This window comes from Mytilus californianus, unplaced genomic scaffold (assembly GCF_021869535.1).
Source record: "Mytilus californianus isolate M0D057914Y unplaced genomic scaffold, xbMytCali1.0.p SCAF_14, whole genome shotgun sequence".
Taxonomy (NCBI): Eukaryota; Metazoa; Mollusca; class Bivalvia; order Mytilida; family Mytilidae; genus Mytilus; species Mytilus californianus.
In genome coordinates, this window is record NW_026262626.1 from 13,400,016 (window position 1) to 13,425,426 (window position 25,411).

Genomic DNA, 25,411 nt, shown 5'->3' on the forward strand with positions numbered 1-25,411 from the left:
GTTCGTTCTTCATTGGTAAGATTGTCAAAAGGTTTATTGTTATTTCTAGTATTTCTAATAATGTCCGACTTAAAATTGTCAATAAATGATTCCAAGGTGGCATTTTTGCTCGGTTTAGGGTTCCTAGTGATTGAACAGAACATTCACTGGAGTGATGCCCAGCGACAGGTTCGGGAAAGCTTTTGGATAAAGGAACTAAATGTACATCATCCAAACGGCATCAATAAAAAATACTAAGTTTTATTTTTCACTCATTTTGGGTTGTAAATATACACAGTCACGTATATTTGAGTATTGAGTTTTGTTTTATATTATGATGTTCAGGATTTTGGATTAAATCAATAGACCAAAACTTACCTGTATTATTGAGCTATTTTTATACATATTATCAGTATTGTTAAAATAATTGACACCGAAGAAGGCTATTTGTTAAGCCGAAATATTTGTCAACACGATTTATTAACAACATCTTCGTATAATACCATCTTATATTAGTATCGTTGTGCAAATCTCTAGACTTATATATATATATATATATATATATACATATAGTTTTAGGAACTGTGAGAGCGAAGGCAAACATTAAAAGTCCGAATATTTCAACTACTAAATTTCAATCGGACATTTAATTTTCTGTGTGACTCGGGACTGATTAAGAGGGAAAAAAAATCGCTAAAGGTCCATGCAGTTAACAGCAAAAATGTTTCAGACTATTAAGACGGATTACTTGACTTTTTCATGACATAAATGCCAATATTCAGTAACGTCTTGTATATCTTAACATCAAAAAGTTTGATTAAAGTTTGGTCAGACATTTAAAAAAAGTGACATACAATTAGTTATTGACATTTCCAAGAAACTTTTTTCCTAGCGCTAGAAAAATTGACATAAAGTACACATTTTTTCTGATTGTGGTCAAATTCTGACGTCTTATTTGTCAGCTAGGGAATTGATTTATATTATGTCTCTTTAAGATTAGTTGTAGAAAAACATATTTGTTAGATGGTTATGTAGTAATGTTTTAATTGATAAGAAGAACATATCAATATGTACTAGTATATAAAAATATGTAATATTTTTGTTGCTTTTGCATTGCGGTACACCCTGCATCTTTCTTTATATTCGTTTTTATATATAATACACCGACCTAAAATTAGATTTAAGGCAATAAGCTTAACAAGTTTCATAGAATGGGACGTTGAATCAGTTTGAACTGAAATAGACCAAATTAAGCCTTTGAACTGCTGGTACCAATTGAAAATGTCTGTCCGAAGGGTTGAGACTAAATTTTTCATCGATACCATATAAAAAATAATACTTTTATCATATTTTCAAAAATATATGAGGTAAAATAAAATCAGACCTTTCAAGAATGAACTTAATAAGATATATACTAAATCGTTTTTGTCCTTATATCAATTCATACAAGTCCCAAGGAATTTAAAAGATTCAGAATATACATATCATTTAATAAAGGTAAATTTGATCTAAAGATTTGGCCAATATTCGTCCTTTCCATTTTAAATGCTTTTCATCTTTGATAAATGATCTCAGTTTTTTTATCGGAACTAATCAAACATTTTGTTTTTCTTTATTTTAGGAATCTGTTTGTTCAGAAATGGCGAAAGAGCTTAGATTTGCAGTACGATGTCATGGTTCATCAAAGAAAATCAACAAATCTTTGTGCAACAAATGTAATGACAGACATGCGCGCTCAATTCCATGTGCACTAGACGAATCAATTGACACTCTTCCAAATGGTGTGATTCGATTACACGATATGAGAAAATCACCATATCATTCTCGAAAAGAATTGAATAACCGGTATAAAGACAGTGGTTACTTACATGTAGATTATAGTGACACAGATACAATGTAAACTTGCATGTTTTTACATTAAGTTCGTATAGGTGAAGTACGGTCATTTACATGTAATATAAACTGTTTATTTTTTTGAATTATAGTAAAGTTATATTTATCGAGCGCATGTCAATATTTCATTTATTTCATAATTTATACAAATTCACTTCTACGTTTTCTGTGTGAATATTCCATAAACGTACGTGGCGTTTTTAAGTAGACAGAGGTTTTGATTTCTTTTCAGCTGGCCTGAGATACAACCAAAAAGATTGTTGTGTTTTTCAATACCTTTATAATGCGTTCGATTTATTGTTCGTAAATTAGCCTTTAATGTATGTATATATCGCTTCACAATTCCCGATTGTGTTTTTCGGAAGTCCTCTAATTGTAAGTTAACGTAGTGTGGACAACACATTTAAAATCTGGCACAATATGAATAAAAGAAAAAATATCGAAGGAAAAATATCATTAGTCGACTAAAATACTTAAGTTATATTATCTAAGTGCCTTTTACTATGTTTTCCATACAATTGCGGGTATGTGTATTGTCCGCTTGCTCGTAGTTTGTACAACGACATGTATTTTATCAAATTGTGATTTTTAATGATTATCAATGTTGTCAGATTTAATCACAGAAATGTTGTGTGGTTAAATATTCACCAATACGTCGGACGTATTTATCGCCAGTGTACCTAACTTTCTAATGAAAGAATCAGTTCTTCAAGCGGTCATCTTTTAATTTCATATTTGTCTTCAGGAAGAATTTTTTCCTTTCCGTGCAAAACGTTAAATGTTCAGTAGAACGTCCATTCCACAAAACATGTATAAGAAAGATAATCCATAAATGTCATATCATATTATATAAGAGGGTCTGGATGTGGTTTACAGAATAGAGAATAATGGGCAAACAGTGCAGTATACAGGATAAAAAATATAGAAAAGAGAAAAATAGGCCAATAAAATAAAGAATAGAGAAAAACAGGCAAAATTTATATAGAATAGGGAAAAATGGCTTAAAGTATACAGAATTGAAGGACCCCACATCCAGACCCTCATATAAACCATTGTCTCATACATAAAACAGAATACTAACATCTAGTATTTAAAATTTAAGCAATTGATATTTTTCATATTTATACAATACATGAATCAATGAATGTCTGTTTTAGGTTAAATAATTGGCACTTTATTTAATTTCTTTGTTTTTTATATGATAGAATTGTTATTATTTTGACTTACTTGTGTACATTATGTTCAAATAACGAGTTATGCACTTATAAGCTGTTGTTTTGTTCGATAAGCAAAATCGAGAGAGCATGCATACATAATTGTAAGATATCCATTAACTCTCATTATTCCTCCAAAAATGATTTGATTTCTGTTTAATCTTCATCAGATTAATTGCAGCACGTTGGGTCATTATAAGCCCTTCTTATTAGAGAAATATTATTGTGTACCAAAGTCCGTTAGTCTATCAGTCTCTATATAACAATTCTTACAATAACTCGAATTTTCTGTAAACAATTCTTATGAATTTTAATCCAACATTAGGATTGATGGAAAAAGTCCTCTTTTGATTTTGAAAATTTTTAGTCGTTCGTTCATTATATATAAAATTAAAGGTAATTTTTAAAAAATCGAACACTTACTCGAGTATATGTATTTTAATTTACCTAAAAGTGTACACTTTTATTAGGATTAAAAAAAGAAAGTTCTTTTTCCGATATTTATTTTTTTTCATTTGTTGTTCCAGAGTTATTGGACTTTTAACTGTCAGATTCAATGCAATTTCTCACATATCGCACACTTACTTAAAGAGTATACTTAGATTTATTAACTCAAAACTTTAAACTGCTATTTGGATTGATCAAGGGAAACTCCCTTTTAATTTTAAAACTCTTCTGAATTGTCTTTCCATAGTAACAGGATTTTAACTGTCTCAAATTTAAGTTAATTTTCCACATTTCGTACACTAACTTGAGAATGCTAGGATAGATTTAATTGCAACTTTACACAATTGTTGGAATTGGTAAAAGTAAGGTACTTTTTGATTGTTGAGATTGGTGAATGAAGACCCACTTTGGATTTGGAAATTTTCTGGTCTGATGTTAAAGAGTTATGGGACTTTAAACAGTCATAGTTTTAGGCAATATTTATACACCTAATGATATCCTAAAGCAACGTTTTCTACAGGGCCATTTTAATAGCTTCTGATTAAATACCTCCTTTATATTTATATTTTCATTACAACAATTTCAATATGCAAAAATGGCGTATTATGCGCTCTTTGTGAAGATGTTTATTTTGTAACGTTCTATCAGTTTTCCTTTTCTTTATATTCTAACAAAACATATTTTATGTTTGGAAGTAACTTGTATTCTGTGTGTTATCAGTTAGATAATCATATGATACAAAACGCAAAAAGTTTACCTTTATTCATGTTACCTGAGGAAAAAGAAAATTTGAAAGATTTTCGTCAGTTCCTGAATTATGCACAGAAATTGAAGTGATACAGTATGATATAGCTGTTTTTGAGCTACATGTATATCAAAAAATTAAGCAGTGAATTAGTAAGATTGTTGAAATCTGTATGAATGTTAATTCGAAACTTTGTTTAAAATGCTGACTATCTGAAATATTACAATAAATGTTATTTTATATACACTAATTTGTATGGCCAAATAATTACCAATATAAAGCAATATTTATTTCTTCTTCACCGTTAAAGAAATTTATTGTTTACAAGCTTACGTTGTTCATAAATAATTGGAGATGGGGGTAAACATCATCGAGAAAGCAACTCATCGGCAAATCAACCAAAAGACATTTTTAGATCAACATACCATCTTCAACAATGAAGAAGTGTCAATTGAGTATGCCCTAAGTTATTTACTTCAAGCTTTACCCAATCATTAGTAATGATGATCTATCATTATATCTGAGGATGAAGAAAAACGTAGTTTAGTTATGTAAGAATTCGCGAATAAGGGATCAGACGCAATCAATATAAGCAATGTTTTCCACCAAATATCTGTTAAAACAAAACCGGATTACTTTAAAAATAATAAAACACCTCCCATTTCATATAACAACACCAAACCTATTATTGCCTCCAAGATTTGTAACCACAAGAGAATATAACAGGTCTCAAGGATGTAAATCTAAACCTATCAATTGCTCTTGTACATCGTTTCCATGCACAGATAGTATCGCTGGGTACGTTATTACTACTGTCCTTGACATCGTAAAAAAAAATGAACACCTTAGTAAATTGTTAGCCAAAGGTCCAAAATATCGAATTCCTCAGCCGCTCCACTTAACGAAAAACTTTAGTTTACTGATGTTATGCAGTTAAGAACTATGTCAGACGATAGGTAGAGAACGCGGAATTTAAAGAAAATGCTGGGAATCCCACATATACTCCTACATCATTCACGAAAGAGGTGATTTAAGAAAATTACAAATCCGTCTTTCTCTGTTTAAAAGGATGAAGAAGGTCTACCGTATTTATACTTGGTATCTAAACTTGAGTAAAAAACCTTATAAAAACGTTTTATAACCGGTTCGTCATGCCAATCGACAAAACATCTTTGACAAAAACCATGGGTGTTCTCAAGTGCTCCGGCAGGATAGTCAGATCCTGCTCAACATTTAGCACCCTTCGTGTTGCTCAGGATAGAAAAACCTAGTGATAAGTCTAATATGGTGTGCCATACTCTGGAAAAAGAGGACGGGATTGTGATTACGTCAGTTGGAACATATCCATCGTCAGCTGTGAAATGGATCTTCCATAACGGTCAGCCAACTTGGGATGGAGTCTGTAAAATTTTCGAGATGATTTCAATTTTACCACTTGGAACTCTTGGTTTAAAAGCTTCCATGTAAACAGAAATCTTTGATCAAGGAATCACGAAATGAAATGGAAGCTCTGGAATATCATATTAACTGGAAGATATATACTCCATATGCAGGCGCTGCTTGGGAATGGGCATTTTTTATGAAGGTATAAATCCAGAAGAGCGCTTTGGTCGCATGACATTTATAAAGTGTTGTTTTAATTTTTTCTTAATTACCTTCAGTAATATTGTAGAGAGGTATGTTCAACTAACGGAATCGATCGGATGTGGATACTTAAACAACCTATTAATGATCTGTTGCAAAATCTTGATTCATAATCTGTACAATTTTGCAGTAGTATCAAATAAAAGCAACAGTAGTATACCACTGTTCAAAAGTCATAAATCGATTGAGAGAAAACAAATCAGAGTTACAAACTAAACCCGAGGGAAACACATCAACTATAAGAGGAAAACAAAACTTTTGATTTTTCCACGCTTTATACTACTGTTCCCAATGCTCAATGTTCTATTTGTGGATCCCTACTGGCCGTTTCTGTACATATACCATATACAAAATACAAAAAAAGTCTTGCAAAGTATTTTAATTTCACTTTCTGATATATGATGATGTTCTGTCACACAATAACCCACATTTAAGTTCGGGCTTGCATTTCATTTTTCAAGTGAACACGAGATTAAGGTTACAACCGAAACTTGAAGGTCTGCTTCATTTCTTGATCGTTTCCTCATTAATGACACAGATTGACAACACCGAACTAAAATCTACGATACATGTGAGGATTTAAACTTTCTAAATTGTCAATTTCACATTTTTAAGCAATAACATACTCTCCGGTAATTTTACCGATAGTGCCCTATTCGTTATGGTGACTAAATGTCGATTTTTATAGCGGTTCATACATGCATAACAAGAAATGTTTATTCTGTAAACACACCCGGTCTCGCACCTTTTTGAGTCAATGCGATTCCTTTAGGTGTTTTTCGTTACCTTGTTAAGTCTTCTGATTCGATTTGATTATCGAACGGAAAATTTAAAGTATGGATTAGGTAAAACGGAACAGAAGTTCAAAATTAATTTGAAATACAATATAAATCTTATCTGTTTACGGATAAAAGAATAAATACATTTTGGTTCAGCTGAATTTGTTGTACCACGAAATGTTGGAAATAACCGAGGCATGGACGAAATTAACCAAACAAGTAACTTTTGACATATATATTGCGTAATATATCGTCTATCAAGATTTATCACTTAATACTGAAGACTTACTTCGCTGGAATTTTAGATAGCACCAGTATCCTATTACACAATGCTCAGTATCTTCCTAATTGTATTGTTACCTGATAGTTTAACGCTACGAAAAGTCAGGATACACGTCTAATAGCTAGTGGGACTGACGTACATTCTGTCTAAACTAGACTTATAGCTTTATAGCTTGCTGCTCGGTGTGAGCCAAGGCTCCGTGTTGAAGGCCGTACTTTGACCTATAATTGTTAACTTTTTATACATTGTGACTTGGATGGAGAGTTGTCTCATTGGCACTCATACCACATCTTTTTATTTATATTATCAGTGAATTAAAAAGAATCAAAAATCAAAAGAGGGTCTTAAACTGTATTATACAATTACGACATTCTTATTTTAAGGCAAAGTGTCTTAACTGTAGCGTCTTTTGCCAGAAACATGATTTTTTTGCCATAAAGTATGTAAACAAGTATTGTCTTGCATGGATAATACATCACCATCTAGTTTTATTTGTATGCCTTGTATGTTTTTTCGAAAAGGAAAAAGTCTTAATTCTAAAAAATATTTTATTCCTTCAGAGATATGTACATTTTGACTTCATAACAAGTGATAAAATGTTTAAATATAAATGATAGTGACAATCAAAAATAAAGATGAATTTTCTATCAACATATTAATTCCAATCCTTTATTTCTCTTCTAATTCAGTATCAAAGTTTGAGTTTTTGAAATCAACTTTCTAAGGTGTTGATTTGTGCATACATTTACATAACTTGACGTCCAATAGAATATGACAAGGTTCAAAATTTAAATTTTGGTAAACGATAAGTTTATATGTACAATACCACTGAACAATTTTAATGAAATACTTACATTATTTTAATTTTATCAAAAACATTATAATATTTTTATTTTACATTTGTGTATTCCATTTTATCATTATGCGTCATACATATTTTGTATGCACTATACCACTTCACAATTTTAAAGGAATACTAAAATTGTTTTAAAAATAATCATTAACATTCTAAATCTTTTATTTTACATTTGTGTATTCCACTTTATCATTATACATCAGATAAAAGTGCAAATTCAACATTTTAAACCTTTAAATCAGTTACATTTTGGGCAGACATACCTCTATTTTATGATCAGATCGTACAATCCTAAACAACAGTTATTTTGACAATATTTTATGATATTTTCATTTTGGTGTACCGACATTTAAATGTGCAATGGCACTGTTGAATCGACTTCGGTACTAATATGATCCACCTTATCTTAGAAGAACTCAAAATACACTTCAATGAATATATGACACAGGTATCCCACAGCAGTTTCAGGTAAGTATGATAAATGTGCTTTTCACTTAAATGGAAGACAAAATTACATGACATAATGACGTTAACATGATTATCATTTTTCAGCATAACTTCAATTCCTCCATACATTTCTTTATACATTGTTTTGTCTATTATTCTTTACAATACCTTTGAAACAAGACCATTATGCAAATATTTAGTTGCAGAAAGGTCAAATTTCATTAAGTCTTTTAAAGTCCTTTAAACTGCATTACAGATTTTCTTTTGTTCTACTGTCAAAGTTCTTATTCTTCTCAATCATACAATTATATCGACCTATAGATGAAATTACGTTGTACAATTCTGAGAATACCTGGTCAGGGGCAGATCCAGCCATTTTTTAAAGGGGTGTTCCAAACCAGGATAAAAGGGGGAGTTCCAACCATATGTCCCCATTCAAAAGCATTGATCATAAAAAAAAGGGGGGCTCCAACCCCCGGAACCGCCCTCTCGCCCCCTGGATCCGCCACTGCTGGTATCTTTCATTTGAAAACATTTAAAAAATGTACATATAAACTCTTCATATGTACATATATTTGAACAAAGTTTGTATCTGTACTTGCTCTTTTTAATACTGTTATAATAATACTGCACAATTATTTTCATCATATGGTATATATGACAAAATAAAATAAAAACACATCGATATGCATCTCAACAGATGTTTATGAATAGCTTCTTTTTCTCTTAGGAAAAATGGTTACTATGACTCTTAGCTTTTTTAGTTATAATGAATAGGTTTCCTGAAGTTTTATCATCCGTATACACAGAAACATTGCAGTTTATTCAACAATTTTTTGAAAATATGAATCTGGTAATGCGAATGCCCTTTACTTGCAGTGAATTGCATCTATTCCAGTATCGGTTCTTTTCATTAGAGGCATGTTTTGTAGCCCAAAACATTTCGCACAATGAGCATCATGGCAAATGTCACACAGTAAGTAACATTATTTCAATTAAGATGACCAGTTTTAACAAAAAATACAACAACAACAAAAAATGCAAATATATACAAAGAAAATGTACCATACTTAATATGAATCACGTGATGTTAATGACATATGTTTGTTCTCCACCAACATTTGTATCTACAAACGGCATACCCAGATATGAACATATTTATTATGAACGTTTTTTATGGACGGATGATATTGCTTTGGACATGTTATATTTAATGTCTTTTGTTTACTTCACATGTATCATATTTTTGGTAAAGGTAAAATGAATAAAATGGGAAGGTATATTTAAATTATGTTTAGGTATTGTCTTAGTATATCATACTTTTAGAAAAGGTAAAATCCATAATATGGATAGGCATATTTGAAGTAAGTTGCGGTTCTATCTAAGAATGAATCGTGTATAGTTTTTTAATCTTTTTAAATACCTAAAATTATATTCAAATGAAATAGATTCATATGTTTGAATCAAATAAAATACATTAATGAAGTAGAACAAAATATGCATTATTCAAAGCACTATAATAGTGAATATGAAACTTTCATATAAGGAATTATGCTGTAAATAACGGTGCAAAAATCTTAGAATGTTGTCTGAATAGCTATGTCTTATTAGTTTTGTTGTCGCAGAAATCCTGTATTTAACCTTTAAAGTTCCCAAATATAAAGACTTATTTAAAAAAATACATGACCTCATAAAGTTGGAATACATAATGAAATCGTAAATTTGGTGCGTTTGAACAGTTTATGTACAATCATGTTTATAAATCCTTTTCATATAAATTACATTTCAAAATATCATATTAACATAATGCTTTCTTTTCTTATCGAATCTTGACCGCTTTTTTATTTTGAATATTTAACAAAAGAGCAATTTTTGTAAGAATTATTGAGCAAAGCAAATTCAAGATTCATCCCATCAAATCGTATGACCAAACATTTAGAAACATGAATATATATACAAATGGCACATAACCTTTGTTGATTTCACTTTATTCAATGCGAAATCCACAATATGGTAAATATTCACAAAAAACACAGAATATTGCATATCTTAATATAAAGACTTAAGATCACTATTAATAGAACACATGTGAAAGTTTAATTATTGCAAGAGACATGATTGCAAAAGTAAACCAATTTTGAACTGAAACGGTCAATTTGATCTGAACAGATCCACTGCGGTATATTCAGTACTAATCAGACAATTCGCTTGCAGCCAATTAAGATCTGTTACAAAACAACTAAATACTGAATTGTTTGAAACAGTACTGAACAATACTGGATTGACTGTAAGGAAAATGTCTAAACAGTACTTAGTTTAAAAAAAGAAAATGCTTGAAAATAACTTAAACTATTGACAAGACTTTAAATGTTAGTTGAAGACTTTTCAGATGATGTTAAGATAAAAATGACAGTTTAAGATTAAACTTCATCTACTAGGATTAATTTGGTAGTTTGAATACAATATGTTATTGTCCATATCGTTTAAAACATACACCAATACTAAAAAGGTTCTTTGAACTATTAATAAAGTATGCATGTGAAGTAAAAAATGAGAGGGTTTAATTTGATGCAAAATAAAAAAAAATGTTTAAATAATGAAAATAAAGTACCAGTGCATGTACTTAAATTTCAGTTCGAAGTTTCAGAATCTAATTCATTGTGGGTAATATTTTCAAACGCGTACACCAACACGTTGTTATTGGTAAAAACGTTATAAAATCTATAAATTCTACCAATTGCGTAACGACGTTGTTTTTTTTAGTGTACGAAAAATTAAATTTCCAACAATCCTTTAGATAGTGAATTGGCTAAATAATATTTGATATATTTTTGTCATCTCTATAAATTTATATTTGATTATTACCAGTCTTTTGACAAAACTCTTTAAAGCGAAATATGTCTTATATTGAAACATGCAGTGTATTCGTTAAGCAAAAATTATTTACATATCACAAAGGCACTTTTTTCAAAACTAAATGTTTACTACATTGAATATTATTATCGTTTGGAAGGATAATGCGAAACGCATTAGTTCTTTTATCCTGCAATCGACCTCTCTACTATACTAATACAGGTGTACAGATAACACGAAGCGATATACGTATACTAGACGGATACAGTCTCCTGGTATCCTGCTTCTGTTGCGATTGAACGGTTATGTCAAATTTATGTTTACGTTACAGGTCAATTTGGGGTCCTCATCGCAGTCCGCTTTTAAGTCATGTCGATTTCTTTTAAAAACAAATTCAACGATTGGGATGGAAAAAAATGTACAAAATTCATTACAGGATAAAGACAATAACTGTATAATGTCTTTAAATATCAGCTGTATTTGTACTCGACTCGAAACAGGAGTAAGAGCTCGCTGAAGCTCGCATTATACCTGTTTCTTAGCCTCGTACAAATACAGTTGATATTTAAAGACACTATACAGTTATTGTCTATATAACAACAGTTAGACATTATTCATCATAGAATTGATCTACATCGAGACTAAATTACAAAAAATATTTTTACATAGATAGATTTGAAAGGCTTCCTAGACATTACAAAACAGGATACCCTGCTGAATCTATTCATCGTCTTGTTCGGTTTTACTAAATTTATTAAGTTATTATTATGTTTTATCCATAAAAAATCACTCAACAGTTTAATGGACAGAAGTGCCGATTTAAATACTTTGAAACCACAAAGATAAGTACAAGATAAAATCAGGTTAAAATCTAAAAATCAACACACATAATTAAACTTGTTTCCTTTAAAGCACAAAACAAGTTAAATTACTGATTGTCAACCATCTAAACTGCTTTTAATTATCCAACATCATCTTATGAAAATGTTTCTCCTGATTTGTTCATGAGATTTAGTACAATCATCTGTAAGTCATCGTTTCAGAATCTACAAGATTGTTATTTCATTGTCCTTACACAACAATAAAACTAATGTCACACCATTGGTTAGATAGCCATTGTTGAGGACATTGTTAATAAATGGTGGACACTTGTCTCCAGAATGCAATAGATTCTGAAAAGTTCATCTATGCATAATATTCTTTTGAACCACCATAGTTATTACTAAGCATTGGAGCTGTCTGAATAATTCCATTATCTGTTATTTCTAAACTGCTTTTTCGCTTTGATGGTTTTGTAGATCCAAAACAAGTCAACGCAAACCGGAACTCTTCAGACATCTCAGAACACAATGTTTGCTGAAAAGTACACATATTTTAGATTAAGAAATGGAATAGATTTGTTTTATTTTCTATGTTTACTTTCCTGCTCTATGCAATGTATAACTGACTATAAATTGACAGAAACTATATGAAATTCTTATTCAATATTATAGAAACAAAAGTCATGAACGTTGTTATATGAAATACCCGGAATTCATCTATCTTTTCTTTATCTTTTGTTTAGGTAAATTATATTTGTTTCTTTTGTCTTATAACGATGTGTTACTGAAGTACCAATTTAACAGATTTATGTATAATACCGAATCATTTATTAATACAATACCTCATTTGCATATACATGTAGAGTGTAAAAATCTAGATAATATTCGTCTCAAACTGTGCAGGTAAATTTGTCAACTGTTTTGTGTCACAAACAAGCCTTATTTTTTATATACACGAAATAGCAAGAAAGCTTGAAATACTAATAGAGTAATTTATAACATGCATGCTTCTCGCATCTGAATTGCTGATATCCTTCTGAATGTTGCCTTTGTGTTTTATGTGGTATTCTTTATTTGTTGTGAAGTGAGTTAAATGATTTTGTTTTCATTTTCTGCAGTCCTTCTCCCACCCTTACAATAAAAAAACTTAACAAAGATACCAGGATTATAATTGTGTATGCCAGACATGCATTTCGTCCACAAAAGATTCATCAGTGACGCATGATTCAAAATAGTTCAAAGGCAGAATAAATAACAAATTAGAAGAGCATGGTGGAGAACCTAAAATTCCAAAGCCATCGTGCTTTTTTGTTAAATATTCGTTTGTTTTGAGATTGTGACACAGTGATGACTGCTGTACCCATACTGTGACTATTTCACCTATTATGTCTGTTTTGTTCATGCATCGTTTTAAACATAACGGAATTTGATGCAACTGTCATACAAGTGATAGGTTTAGCGCTATAAAACCAGGTTCAATTCACCATTTTCTACATTTGAAAATGCCTGTACCAAGTCAGGAATATGACAGTTGTTGTCCATTCGTTTGATGTGTTTTATCATTTGATTTTGCCATTTGATTAGGGACTTTCCGTTTTGAATTTTCCTCGGAGTTCAGTATTTTTGTGATTTTACTTTTTACTTGATTTGTGTTGTATTATAATATCAATCACTATAATGCATGTTACAAACTAACTTCACAAGTTGAGTTGTTGTGAGCTTAACCAACATACGTATTTACCTTATCTTCTTTTGCATTTTTTCTGGCTTTCCATACAAATTCACACATTGATATGAAAAATCCACCGATTACACCACCAGCTAAGACAACAAATACACCACCAACATTTTTAATTGACAATGCTTTAGTTGTACTCTTTTTTGCTTCTGTACAAACTCCACCTTGAACACGCTCTTTTTGCCACCACTTGATCTTAAGTTCAGCTATCTTCTGCTGTTCTTGAAAATTTAAAATTTCATCAGAAATAGCATCTCGATACGGCGAACCTAAGACATAAATAAAAGTTATTTACTGTGGATATGTAAATAAAGTAAAAAGCGAAGAAAGAATTAACATTATTCAATGGAAAAGTTATTGAATTCAAACTCAAAGGTGAGAAAGAATAACTAAGGTACAGGAAGTAATCATTTATAACACAGGTCATACTCCTCGTCAGGAAACTTTTACAAACTCACAATACAGTTAGTACATCGTCTATATTTAAATTCCATATGGCAAGACTCTCAAGTAATTTCACAAGGAATGAAAAGTTTTATGGTCTCTTATGTCTTGATCATTGCCACTCTATGAATAAATTTTGAACAAAAAATGTATAGTGATTTCTGAAAATATATACAAATTATTAAATCAATAATTATTGTTAATTTCCTCTCATTTGCAACTGGTCTTATACCTTAAGGAGAACACCGCCTTGATCGTTCATGATGAGGGTATATCAAGAAAACTGTTTGAACGTAGCAAAATTGATCAATTTGATATTCCATCTAGTTGTTGAATGCCATTTCTGGTTTATCTGCGATGTCATCATAATCATACTATTCAATGATTTTTCAGTAAAAAAAAGATTTTAACATGTAAATAAATCCAACATTTTTACTCCTCTGACGTCATACAACAATATCGGTTTTAAGATGTTGTCAAACAAATTACATTAATTACATACCACTACAGGGAGATAACTCTTTAAAATCAGCTGAACGTTTTAATCACATTCTATTGTTAAGGAAATATTAAGCTTCTCAATAATCAAAATTAGTGTTTGTCAAACTGCTATATATCCAATTAAATTTTTCCGATAAAGTGTGTGTTTCAAGTTTTTTGAAATCTTGAAATTTTTGTCAAAGGGTCAAAGTAAATGTTTTGTCAAAATTTTATGAAAATTAAACGAGCCAAATTAATTTTAGTCAAGGTGTTTGGTACCACATTAACTTATTAATATTTCTTTCGAGTCCAATTATGATTGAAATATTCAAAGGATTAACAATATTGGCTAGCTTTATATAAATTGCATCCGATGTTGGATGGATTGAGGTAGTAGTATTTAATAATTTTAGTTTTTGTAGCATATCATATGGTGTTTGTAGGAAGCTATTACTTTTTTGTTTTTTGTATTCTTATAGTGACAAGTCAACAACCATCGAAGAAATATGTTGGTGACATGAATTACCATTCCGATGCGGGATGATATCAAATCACTCCACTTAAAAAAATGCTTTCTTAATTGTTGTATACTTTCGCACTTTGTATAATTGTGAGTTATAGCCGACATTTATTGTCCTTTAGATTTGCGATCTTGTATACGTGTGAAAATTTCTTATTCAAATTTGTCGCAGCCATGGTTAATCTTATTGTTCCCACACACAATTAAAATAAAGAAACGCCAAAGGATGACAATCCATTGCATGTTTAGGACGTGTTTAACCAATCACGTTAGTGTACACCTTTGCAACTATTACCAACAATGCTTTATACACTGAAGCTGAGAATTGAAGTGGTATTTAATAGAACTCTTCTAGTCGAATTGTGAAAGATTTTAATTCTGGAAACAGAAAGACTTGCAAACAACTGTTATGTTTAAATTTATGGAAAAATTCAAACATGAAGATAAGCGTTGTGCAAATGAAATTGTAGATATAGATTTGACGAATGCAAATGTTTATTATCATAGAAAACTCGTATAATGATGACTTACCTACGGGTAAGCCAATCCCATATCCCTTTGAATCGAGCAGACCCCCAACCTGCATTAATTCACACTTTCGGGCAGTTACATATTCAATGAAAGTAGCTTCAGCAAAATATGCGTAATTGCCATTTTCAACTTTTATCTCTCCTTCATTACTACTGCCCACAAAGTTATTTGGATCTCCGCTCATCACTGTCCACATTTGCTGATAAGTTGGAAAGACTGAATCCTGTATTATAATGAAAAAGCATAAAGTCAAAGGGGTTAAATGAGTGAACCATTTCCTTCAATTTTCTGATATTTGAATTATGGGTTATAGCGTTTAAAAACTATTCCTTCAAATCAAATTATTCAGGCAGTTTTTGATAATTTATCATGCGAAAGAAATCTTTTATTTGTAATTTCTTTAAAAAATTTATTTCCTTAGGGATCATAGATATATTCTTACGAGGAAGCTCCGAGCATGCTCCAAGCATGCTCGGAGCTTTCTAAGTAGGCTCTATTCAGCAGTTTATGTGACAATAATTATCATGATCAATTAAGATGTCAATCAAATCTATAGCACTTCTATAAAAAGGAAAGTAAAGCATTATAGAGGAAGCTCAATTAACACCTGTGTAAACATCCGGTCTATTCAAATACAACTAGCATGATTTTACAAAACTATAAAATAGATAAGAAATTCTTCAATAGTACTGTGTAATGCCTGGAAAGAAATATCAAAGCCTCCACAAAAAGTAAATGTTTTTAAGATTCAGTGGACTAAAAACTTTATAACAAAAATTTATACTTTGTACTGGAATCCCTTTTGTCTATGCAATACAACTTCTTTTCTCAAATTTTTTTATATATGATATCAACAAGAAAATATTGCGAAGATGTTTTATTGATACTGTTTATGTTTAAAAAATTATACACAGATTAAATGGAATTAATAAGAAATTATCAGCTTTATAATTAAGCTCCAATATAATTTCTAATTAATTATTTTATACACTTTCCTTTTCTTTTTCATAGCTATGAAATAACTTAGAAAAGTGCATTAAAATAATTCAACAGCCTAGACCATTTACCATTACCATGATTCATACTATACTATTAAATGTACAAAGAATAGGAGCATCTTTTTATAAGCTCATTGCTCTTAGCTCCTAATTTTATTTTAAATTCTAGTTCTTCAATACACATTGATTTGTATAAAAAATGTCAACTTATTTTTTAAACTATCTCTTTTAAGCTTAATGAAAATGCAGAAAGTCATAATTACATTTGATACCCTGAATGGTAATTGAAAGTTTCCATTTCATATAATCCTCCCTTTTCTATGTATAAATGTGAACAGAAGAGCGAATCATTTTCAAAGAGAGAAGTCATATGTAATCAATCTATTCTGCTGTCTGCTTAAAATTTAGAATTTTGATTTATTACCCTAATGCTTTAAGTCAATTAAATACCTGTTTAAAACCTACCGTTATTTTATACTATATATTAAAACTACAGTTAAAAATTCATGTAATAATCAGTTTCAAGTTAGGAATAAGGCAATTTAGAAGTTTTAGTGTTTGAAGAGAACAGGCAATTTTCTGGAATAATTTGCAGACTTGACTTATATATGCTAGGTCCCTCACTTACAAATATTTAAAGATGTATAGTAATAGTTCAGTTGGTATGTTTAAAAGAATTTTTGATTCAGCATACTACTGTCATGACTGTAGGAACATGACAATAGGGAGTCACGACTATACCACTTTAGTTTAGGATTTAAATCATAATGTATCTACCATATATCTATTAAATAATCTAATATCTTCAGTTTCTATCTTTTTTTTTTTATATCTGTTTCCCTCTATTAAAATTAGTTTTAATTATTATTGTTGAAGATGTTTTTAAACTGAAAGCATACAGCATTTTAATATTAACAAAATATTTCATATGAAGCATAAAAGAGGATGCTCTAAGATAATTATCCCTACTGAAACTGTAAAATGGGTTATTCCCTCAAACTATAATGTATCATACTGTGATATAAACCTTTCATAATAATGTTTTGCCTCTACACAGATTTTACACAGAATTATTTGACAGGATGCAGACAGACTTTTATCAATATCTACTTTTAATAAAATTGTGTGATAATATTTCTAATACTTGTATAAATTGAATATTAAACAACACAAAACAAGCAAAAAATAATTGTTTCAACTCCAAACAACTGCCACAATGTCCTATACTAACGAACATGATTATGCCTAAAATTCTAACTAACTTTGTTTTATGTTGTTTTTTTTATAATTATACTCATGAGGCTAAAAAAAAAATTAACTAATTTGAATCTTATAGAAAAAAAATTAGAATATATATTTTTATCATCATTTAGGATCTGTTTTATATTGATAGTTTCTACTGATAAAGGCCTACATTAAAAGACTTTTTACATACAGGTGTTAACTGAGCTTCTTCTACATTGCTTTACTTTCCTTTTGATAGAAGTTGTTTAGATATATTAAAAAGTCATTCAAGAAAAAGAAATAGAGGATTGCTGAACTAAAATTCATTTATTATCATATTGTAAAAATTCTTTCAAGGTGTAGTACCACCAAAACATAGTACATCCAGTTTCATGCAAAAAAGGGTTGATTTTTTTTTTTAATATTCCCTTTAATTTAACAATTGTTGGAAATTAACCCTGCAATTCATTGCAGAAAAGTTTTTTTGGGTCGTAAACACGTATCTTGGATGTTTCAAAGCAATGAAAACATTTATTTGGTGTTTCTATAAAATATTTTGGAAATTTAAGGGGACATGGCTACTTAAGCTTGTAAACAGGGAAAAAAGGGGGGAGAGGAATTTGATTGGTGAACTTCTGCTGATGTTTACTATCGTATATGCAATGAAAAGTTATGTTGTATTTTAATTGTAGTACTGGAAAGGATAAAAATTTACTCATGCCAAGTATTTCTTTATTTAAAACGTCAGATAAATTCTGCACAATTTTTTGAAAAATGCCAATTAAACAAAGACTAATTAGGGAAAATCAATTTATGTTAAATTTTCACTGTAGTACTGGACAGGATAAAACTTTACTCATGCCAAGTATTTCTTTATTTAAAACAAAGATATATTCTGCACAATTTAAAAAATGTCAATTAAACAGAGACTTAATAGGGAAAAACAATGGTGGTATTAACCCCCTCAATCCAGCCTTCCAATAATGAATTACAACTTTTCCTAAAGTAGCCATAATTTTCTATAAAAGAACTAAGTTTGCTATTTTATAAAAAAATATATCCATTGTTCAGTTAGGGGCATTACTTAAACAAGTAATTTTCACAATTACCTATACAAGTTATGTTGAAAACAAGGCTATTTTAAATGTTACTTCTATATCAATGTATAAGTAACTTTTGTTAATATTATTTTTATAGGTGTCCATTCATACAGGTTTTACTAGCTTTAACAAATTTTCACAGACATCTGGTTATTTTTCCCATGAAATATAAAACTAATCCTCCTGAAACACTAATTGCCTTTCTGATGCCACGCTTCGGGGTCAAAGATTGGTCTCTTGGGACTATCAAAATATCATTTTCCTTGAAAATCTTAATGGTAGACAGATATAAATAGATGACACCTTGTGATTTAATTAAGACTTGAAGTTATTTATAATTTGTAACCTTAAACAATTACATATGTTCTATGTTCCTTAAATAATTGTAAGTACTAAGTTTTTCAAAGATGTATAAAACATAACTTATAAAAGTAATATTTTTGTCATTATTTCTAAAGTAACATTTTATCTCTATACTTATCTCAAATTTGATAAATTCTTCATTCTACTTAATAAAATGATATAAAAATTCATAAAAACTACATTTAGTCCATGCTTCTCCTGACATTTGAAATAATTATTGAGTTATTAAATAATTTTTAAAAACAAACAATACCTATATATATATAAGTAACTAAAAGAAATAACTTGTTAAAACAGTTATTAAAAAAGAATGATTATTAAATATAATAAGAAAATATTTTAATGACTTTTACTTTTTGTGGAGAGTAGACATTTCTTTCCAAGCACAGTACTATTGAAGAATTTCTTATCTATTTTATAGTTTTGTTAAATCATGCAAGTTGTATTTGAATAGACCGGATGTTTACACAGGTGTAAATTGAGCTTCCTCTATAATGCTTTACTTTCCTTTTTATAGAAGTGCTATCGATTGGATTGACATCTTAATGGATCATGATAATTATAGTCACATAAACTGCTGAATAGAGCCTACTTAAAAAGCTCCGAGCATGCTTGGAGCATGCTCAGAGCTTCCTCATAAGAATAAATCTATGATCCCTTACATTGTTTTATACTTCCCTTGTCTAAAAAATAAACACATGTTCGGTTTCATAAAATGAGTCTTTGAAGAGTAACGTAGACAAAACGAGCATTTGGCGTACTGAATTACTAAAATGGTATCTATTTTGACATTATTCCTTACATTTAACGTTTTTCATTACCCTTTAAAAATATAAAGTGCGTTTTCTGAACCGAACAGGATTTAACAAATATATTTAAAAAAAAACCACAGTGTTTATAAAGAAATATTATTTTGAAAATCCAACAAATAACAAATTATATGTAATTTATCAATTTTCTTTATAGAATATGATTATTACCTATTCTAGACAAAATATTTTGTAGAAGGTATAATACCACCAAATCATAGTACGTCACATCCGGTTGCATACGAAAATGTGTCGAAAAAAAAAAATTCCCTTTTATTTGACAGTTGTAGGAAATTAATCCTACATTTCATTGCAAAAAAAAGGGATGAAAATTTGATTGGTTAACTTCCAGTGATGGTTATTTTCTTATATGCAATGAAATGTTATGTGAAATTTTGTCTATAGTACTGGATAGGATAAAACTTTACTCATGCCAAGTATTTCTTTATTTGAATCAAAGATAAATTCTGCACAATTTTTTGAAAAGTGCAAATTTAACAAAGACTAATAGGGGAAAAACCATGGTGGTATTACACCTAGAAGAGAGACAGTGTTATTTTGTTTAAAGAAACATATATCAATATCAAATTGCAATACCGAAAAGAACTTTTCTGTGCTTCCACTACTTTGAGTTCCATATTTTATAACACTTTGCTTCGCCAGATCCTCAGCGCCTTCTATCGGTGCTACCATTCTTTCTACTGTTAAGAACGCAGCTAAATTGGCAGTGTAAGATGATATTATAATAAGGGTAAAAAACCACCAGCAACATGCCACCAGTCTTGTTGATATCGCTCTAGGTGCGACTTCAGACCCTGCAAGTAGTGTAATATTTGCTTAATATTTATTTGACAAAGTAAATTAATAATCAACTTGTTGACATTTCAAGATAGGATTATGTAAAGGTTCTAATTGCACATACTTGTGTGTCTCTTACAAATGTTTTTGTCCAATGTATGGCCTGCATTGTAGTTTGGGCCCATAATCGACTTTGGCTACTAGACAATGATTAAGATGGTCTTGGGATTTGGCATACAACGCAGGATATTCTTACCCTTCCAGAGCACCTAATACAGCTCCCAGGTTTTGTTCATATCAGTAATCTTATGTTTTCTATACTAGTATCCTTTCCTTGTTTGTCCTTACTTCCATAGTGTTGCTTTTCATTTGATTTAATCATGTATAGTAACCAGGATACCGATGAATAATTTCTTTACGGTGTACTGGTTAACATTCATTAAACCTATATGTTCAATAACATGTAGTTTTTATATAAGAATCGAAACAGTTGAAGAGACATATGACCAAAAAGGATCTAAAAAAATAGGCAAATCTATCTAAGGTCTCGATAACTTTCACGAATATCGTCTTCGCCGTTAAGGACTCTTATGAAACAGTTTAATGAATGATGTAATATTACAGTTGTGGTTTTTTAGATTCAGTCAGTTCATATATTTATCTCAAACTGCAATCCCATCAATGACAATAATTCAATAATTCACCGGTTCAGAATCTAATTCTGTGTAATATTTTCAAAATCGTACACTAAAACGTTGTGATTGGCTGCCAACGTTTTAAACAATCCAAAATCAACCAATGGTGTGACTTCAATTTTGGGATACGAACAATAAAATTACCCATAGTCCTTTAGATTCTGAAAAGGTGAATTGTAAATAATATTGTGAACATATTTCCCGCATTAATTACCACATTACATTAATTTCGGATTTCTAAGCTGAAGCATATAATTGTAATTCATGAATATTTGAAATATGAAGCTGAATACCTTGTTGCATGAGGGCTCCTATGGAAAACCAAAGACTATTTAAGATGGAAAACTGGTTTTCAACAACATCTGTTTCTGGGTTGCAGGGATGTGGATTGCACCATTCGTATGGGGTAAACCTGGCTATCACGAACAACATAAAACTAACACACATAAATGCCGCCAATAAATAAATCCATACATCTGTTGATAATGGGTCTAAAAATGAAAAGAGTTTTGGAGGTGCTGGTTCTGGTTTTTTGAAGAGGATAGATATTCCTGTATTAATGAATGGCTTTGTGAAGTCAATGTATTTTTCTCTATCATATGTAATTGTCATTCCGGCAACTGCAAGATCTGCTTTCTGAAATAGAAATAAAAATGTGTTCTTCATATCCAGAACCCTAATTACATAGAGGTTCTTACATTTTATATTGAAGGTTTTAAATGTGTTCTTTTACTGAATAGATTAAATTTATTTTAAAACAAAGTTCTAATCCTCGTTTGAATTTTCATAACATTCTTTTTCAAAACTTAATAAATAGTTTAATAAATATTTAAACTACAAAGCACATTTAATTGCAAACCAAAAAGGTCAAGTGGCAATATTGCTGAATGTTTTCCCATTGCACAATTCTCTCAAAGTTATACATAAAACAATATTTCATGAAAACGCTTGAAAAGGGAAAGGAAACGAAGAATGTGTCAGAGAGACAACAACCCGATCAAAGAGCAGAAAACAGCCCAAGGCCACCAATGAGTCTTCAACGCAGCGAGAAAATCCCGCACCCGGAGTTGGGCTTCTGCTGGCCCCTAAACAATAATGTATACTAGTTCATCGCAATGGACGCCACACTTAATTACGAAACATACAAACAAACAAACCAAAATAAAAAAAAACAAGACCAACAAAGTCTAGATGGTCCTGACTTGGGACAGACGCATAAATGCGACGGGGTTAAACATGTTTTGTGAGACCTGAACCCTCCCCTATACATCTAGCCAATGTGGAATAAACAAACACATATTAGTATACCTACCCCTTCTACAAGATCTTTCATCATACCATCACATTTCACTTGTTTTGTCTGTCTGTCCTCCTTACAACCACCATAACCATCCGAAGCTTCTATTGTGTAGTTGAATTTCAATTTTTGCTTCAACAACTCAAGAATGTCTATTGCAAATCCCTCATATTTAGGAGCACCTGGCTTTACATCTCCTTCAGGACGCATTACATATGGTGGATCCTAAAAATATGCACAGATTCAAATTCAAAGATTCAAACACTTACACCAGCAACACGACGGGTGCCACATGTGGCGCAGGATCTGGCTACCCTTCGGGAGCACCTGAGATCGTCCCCAGTTTTGATGGGGTTCGCACTGCTCAGTCTTTAGTGTTCTTTGTTGTGTTTTGTGAACTGTTTGTCTTTTGGTCTTTTTCTTTTTTTTTGCCATGGCGTTGTCAGTTTATTTTCGACTTATGAGTTTGAATGACCCTTTTGTATCTCTCAACTCTCTTTTTCATTATCAAATATCCTGCATTTATTTTTCTTAGATTCCTCGATATGTAGGAAATCTAAATATCAAAGTTTTTTTTATTAAAATTGCCATAAGGGATTATAGATTTATTCTTACGAGGAAGCTCCGAGCATGCTTGGAGGATGCTCGGAGCTTTTTAAGTAGGCTCTTCTCAGAGGTTTATGTGACAATAATTATCATGATCCATTAAGATGTCAATCAAATTTTCTCTACTTCTATAATAAGGAAAGTAGAGCATTATAGAGGAAGCTCAAATAACATCTGTGTAAACATCTGGTCTATTAAAATACATTTTGCATGAAATTTTACAAAACTATAAAATAGATTAGAAATTCTTCAACAGTACTGTTTAATGCTTGGAAAGAAATCTCAAGTCTCTGCAAAAAGTAAAAGCCATTTAAATATTTTCTTATTAATATATTTAATAATCATTCCTTTTTTTGTAATAAAAAATTCTCAAATTTTATAATTAGATGATATGATTTAAATACAGTTTATATTATATAATATGCTACACAAAAGTTATCAAGACACAAACAACAGTCAGGGGGATACTAAACAAGTTTTTTTTGTTACTTATATAGGTATTTTAGGTTTTTAAAAATTATTTAATAACTCAATAGTTATTTAAAATTTCAAAAGAAGCATGCATGGACTAAATGTAGTTTTTAAGATTTTTTATACCATTTCATTAAATGAAATTAAAAGTATTTATCCAATTTGAGATGCGTATAGAGAGGTTACTTTAAAAATAATGACAAAAATATTATAAATTATTTTATACATCTTTGAAAAACTTAGTACATGTACTTACAATTATTTAAGGAACATACATGACATATGTAATTGTTTTTGATTAAGATTGCAAATTATGAATAACTTTAAGTCTTAATTAAATCACAAGGTTCCATCTATTTATATCTGTCTATCTCTAAGATTTCAAGGGAAACTGATATTTTAATAGCCCCAAGAGACCAATCTTTGACCAAGAAGTGTGGCATCAGAAAGGCAATTAGTGTTTCAAGAGGATTTAAATGGTTTTATATTTCATGGGGAAAATAACAAGATGTCTGTGAAAATTTGTTTTTAAAAGCTTGTAAAACATGTATGAATGGACACCTAAAAAAAATAATATTAACAGAAGTTACTTATTCGTGATATACATGATATAGAAGAAGTAATATTTGAAACGTCCTCGTTTTCAACATAAAGTGTATAGGTAATTTTGATTTTACTTGTTTAAGTAATGCCCCTAACTAAACAATGGTAATATGTTTTTTTTTATAAAATAGCAAACTTAGTTCTTTTATAGAAAATTATGGCTACTTTAGGAAAAGTTGTAATTCATTATTGGAAGGCTGGTTTGAGGGGGGTACTATCACCATTGTTTTCCCTCTATTACGTCTCTCTTTAATTGGCTTTTTTTTTTTAAATTGTGCAGATTTAGCTTTGTTTTAAATAAAGAAATACTTGGCATGAGTAAAGTCTTATCCTGTCCAGTACTACAGTGAAAATCGAACATAAAATTGTTTTTCCCCTATAAGTCTTTGTCTAATTGGTATCTAATAAAAAATGTGCAGATTTAGCTTTGTTTTAAATAAAGAAATTCTTGACATGAGTAAAGTTTTATCCTGTCTTGTACTACAGTAAAAATACAACATAACTTTTCAGTGCATATAAGAAAGTAAACATCACCTGAAGTTAACCAATAAAATTCTCTCCCCCCCTTTTTCCCTGTTTATTAGCTTTAGTAGCCATGTTCCCATAAATTTCCAAAATATTTTATAGAACACCAAATAGAATTTTTTTATTGCTTTGAAACACATTTCTTTGAAGATACATGTTTCTGCAATGAAATGGAGAGTTTATTTTCCAACAACTGTCAAATTAAATGGAATATAAAAGGAGATCAACCCTTTTTCGCATGAAACTGA

General features: G+C 30.3%; 2 protein-coding genes across 5 annotated transcripts in view; one reads left to right on the forward strand and one right to left on the reverse strand.

Annotated features, from left to right (window-relative positions):
• Window positions 1–4,520, forward strand: part of LOC127724227 (glutamate receptor ionotropic, kainate 2-like) — an 88,593-nt gene extending 84,073 nt beyond the window's left edge. For both annotated transcript variants that reach the window (XM_052231125.1, XM_052231127.1), the window contains one exon: window positions 1,601–4,520. In XM_052231125.1, the coding sequence (XP_052087085.1) occupies window positions 1,601–1,879 (279 nt within the window). In that variant the 3' untranslated portion in view covers window positions 1,880–4,520. The remainder of the gene's footprint in view (window positions 1–1,600) is intronic.
• Window positions 4,521–7,518: 2,998 nt separating this feature from the next.
• LOC127724228 (glutamate receptor ionotropic, kainate 2-like) overlaps window positions 7,519–25,411 on the reverse strand; it is a 101,761-nt gene continuing 83,868 nt past the window's right edge. For all 3 annotated transcript variants that reach the window (XM_052231130.1, XM_052231128.1, XM_052231129.1), the window contains 6 exons: window positions 22,974–23,183; window positions 21,955–22,297; window positions 20,766–20,983; window positions 15,675–15,897; window positions 13,703–13,968; window positions 7,519–12,496 (listed from right to left, as the gene is read on the reverse strand). In XM_052231130.1, the coding sequence (XP_052087090.1) occupies window positions 12,326–12,496; window positions 13,703–13,968; window positions 15,675–15,897; window positions 20,766–20,983; window positions 21,955–22,297; window positions 22,974–23,183 (1,431 nt within the window). In that variant the 3' untranslated portion in view covers window positions 7,519–12,325. The remainder of the gene's footprint in view (window positions 12,497–13,702; window positions 13,969–15,674; window positions 15,898–20,765; window positions 20,984–21,954; window positions 22,298–22,973; window positions 23,184–25,411) is intronic.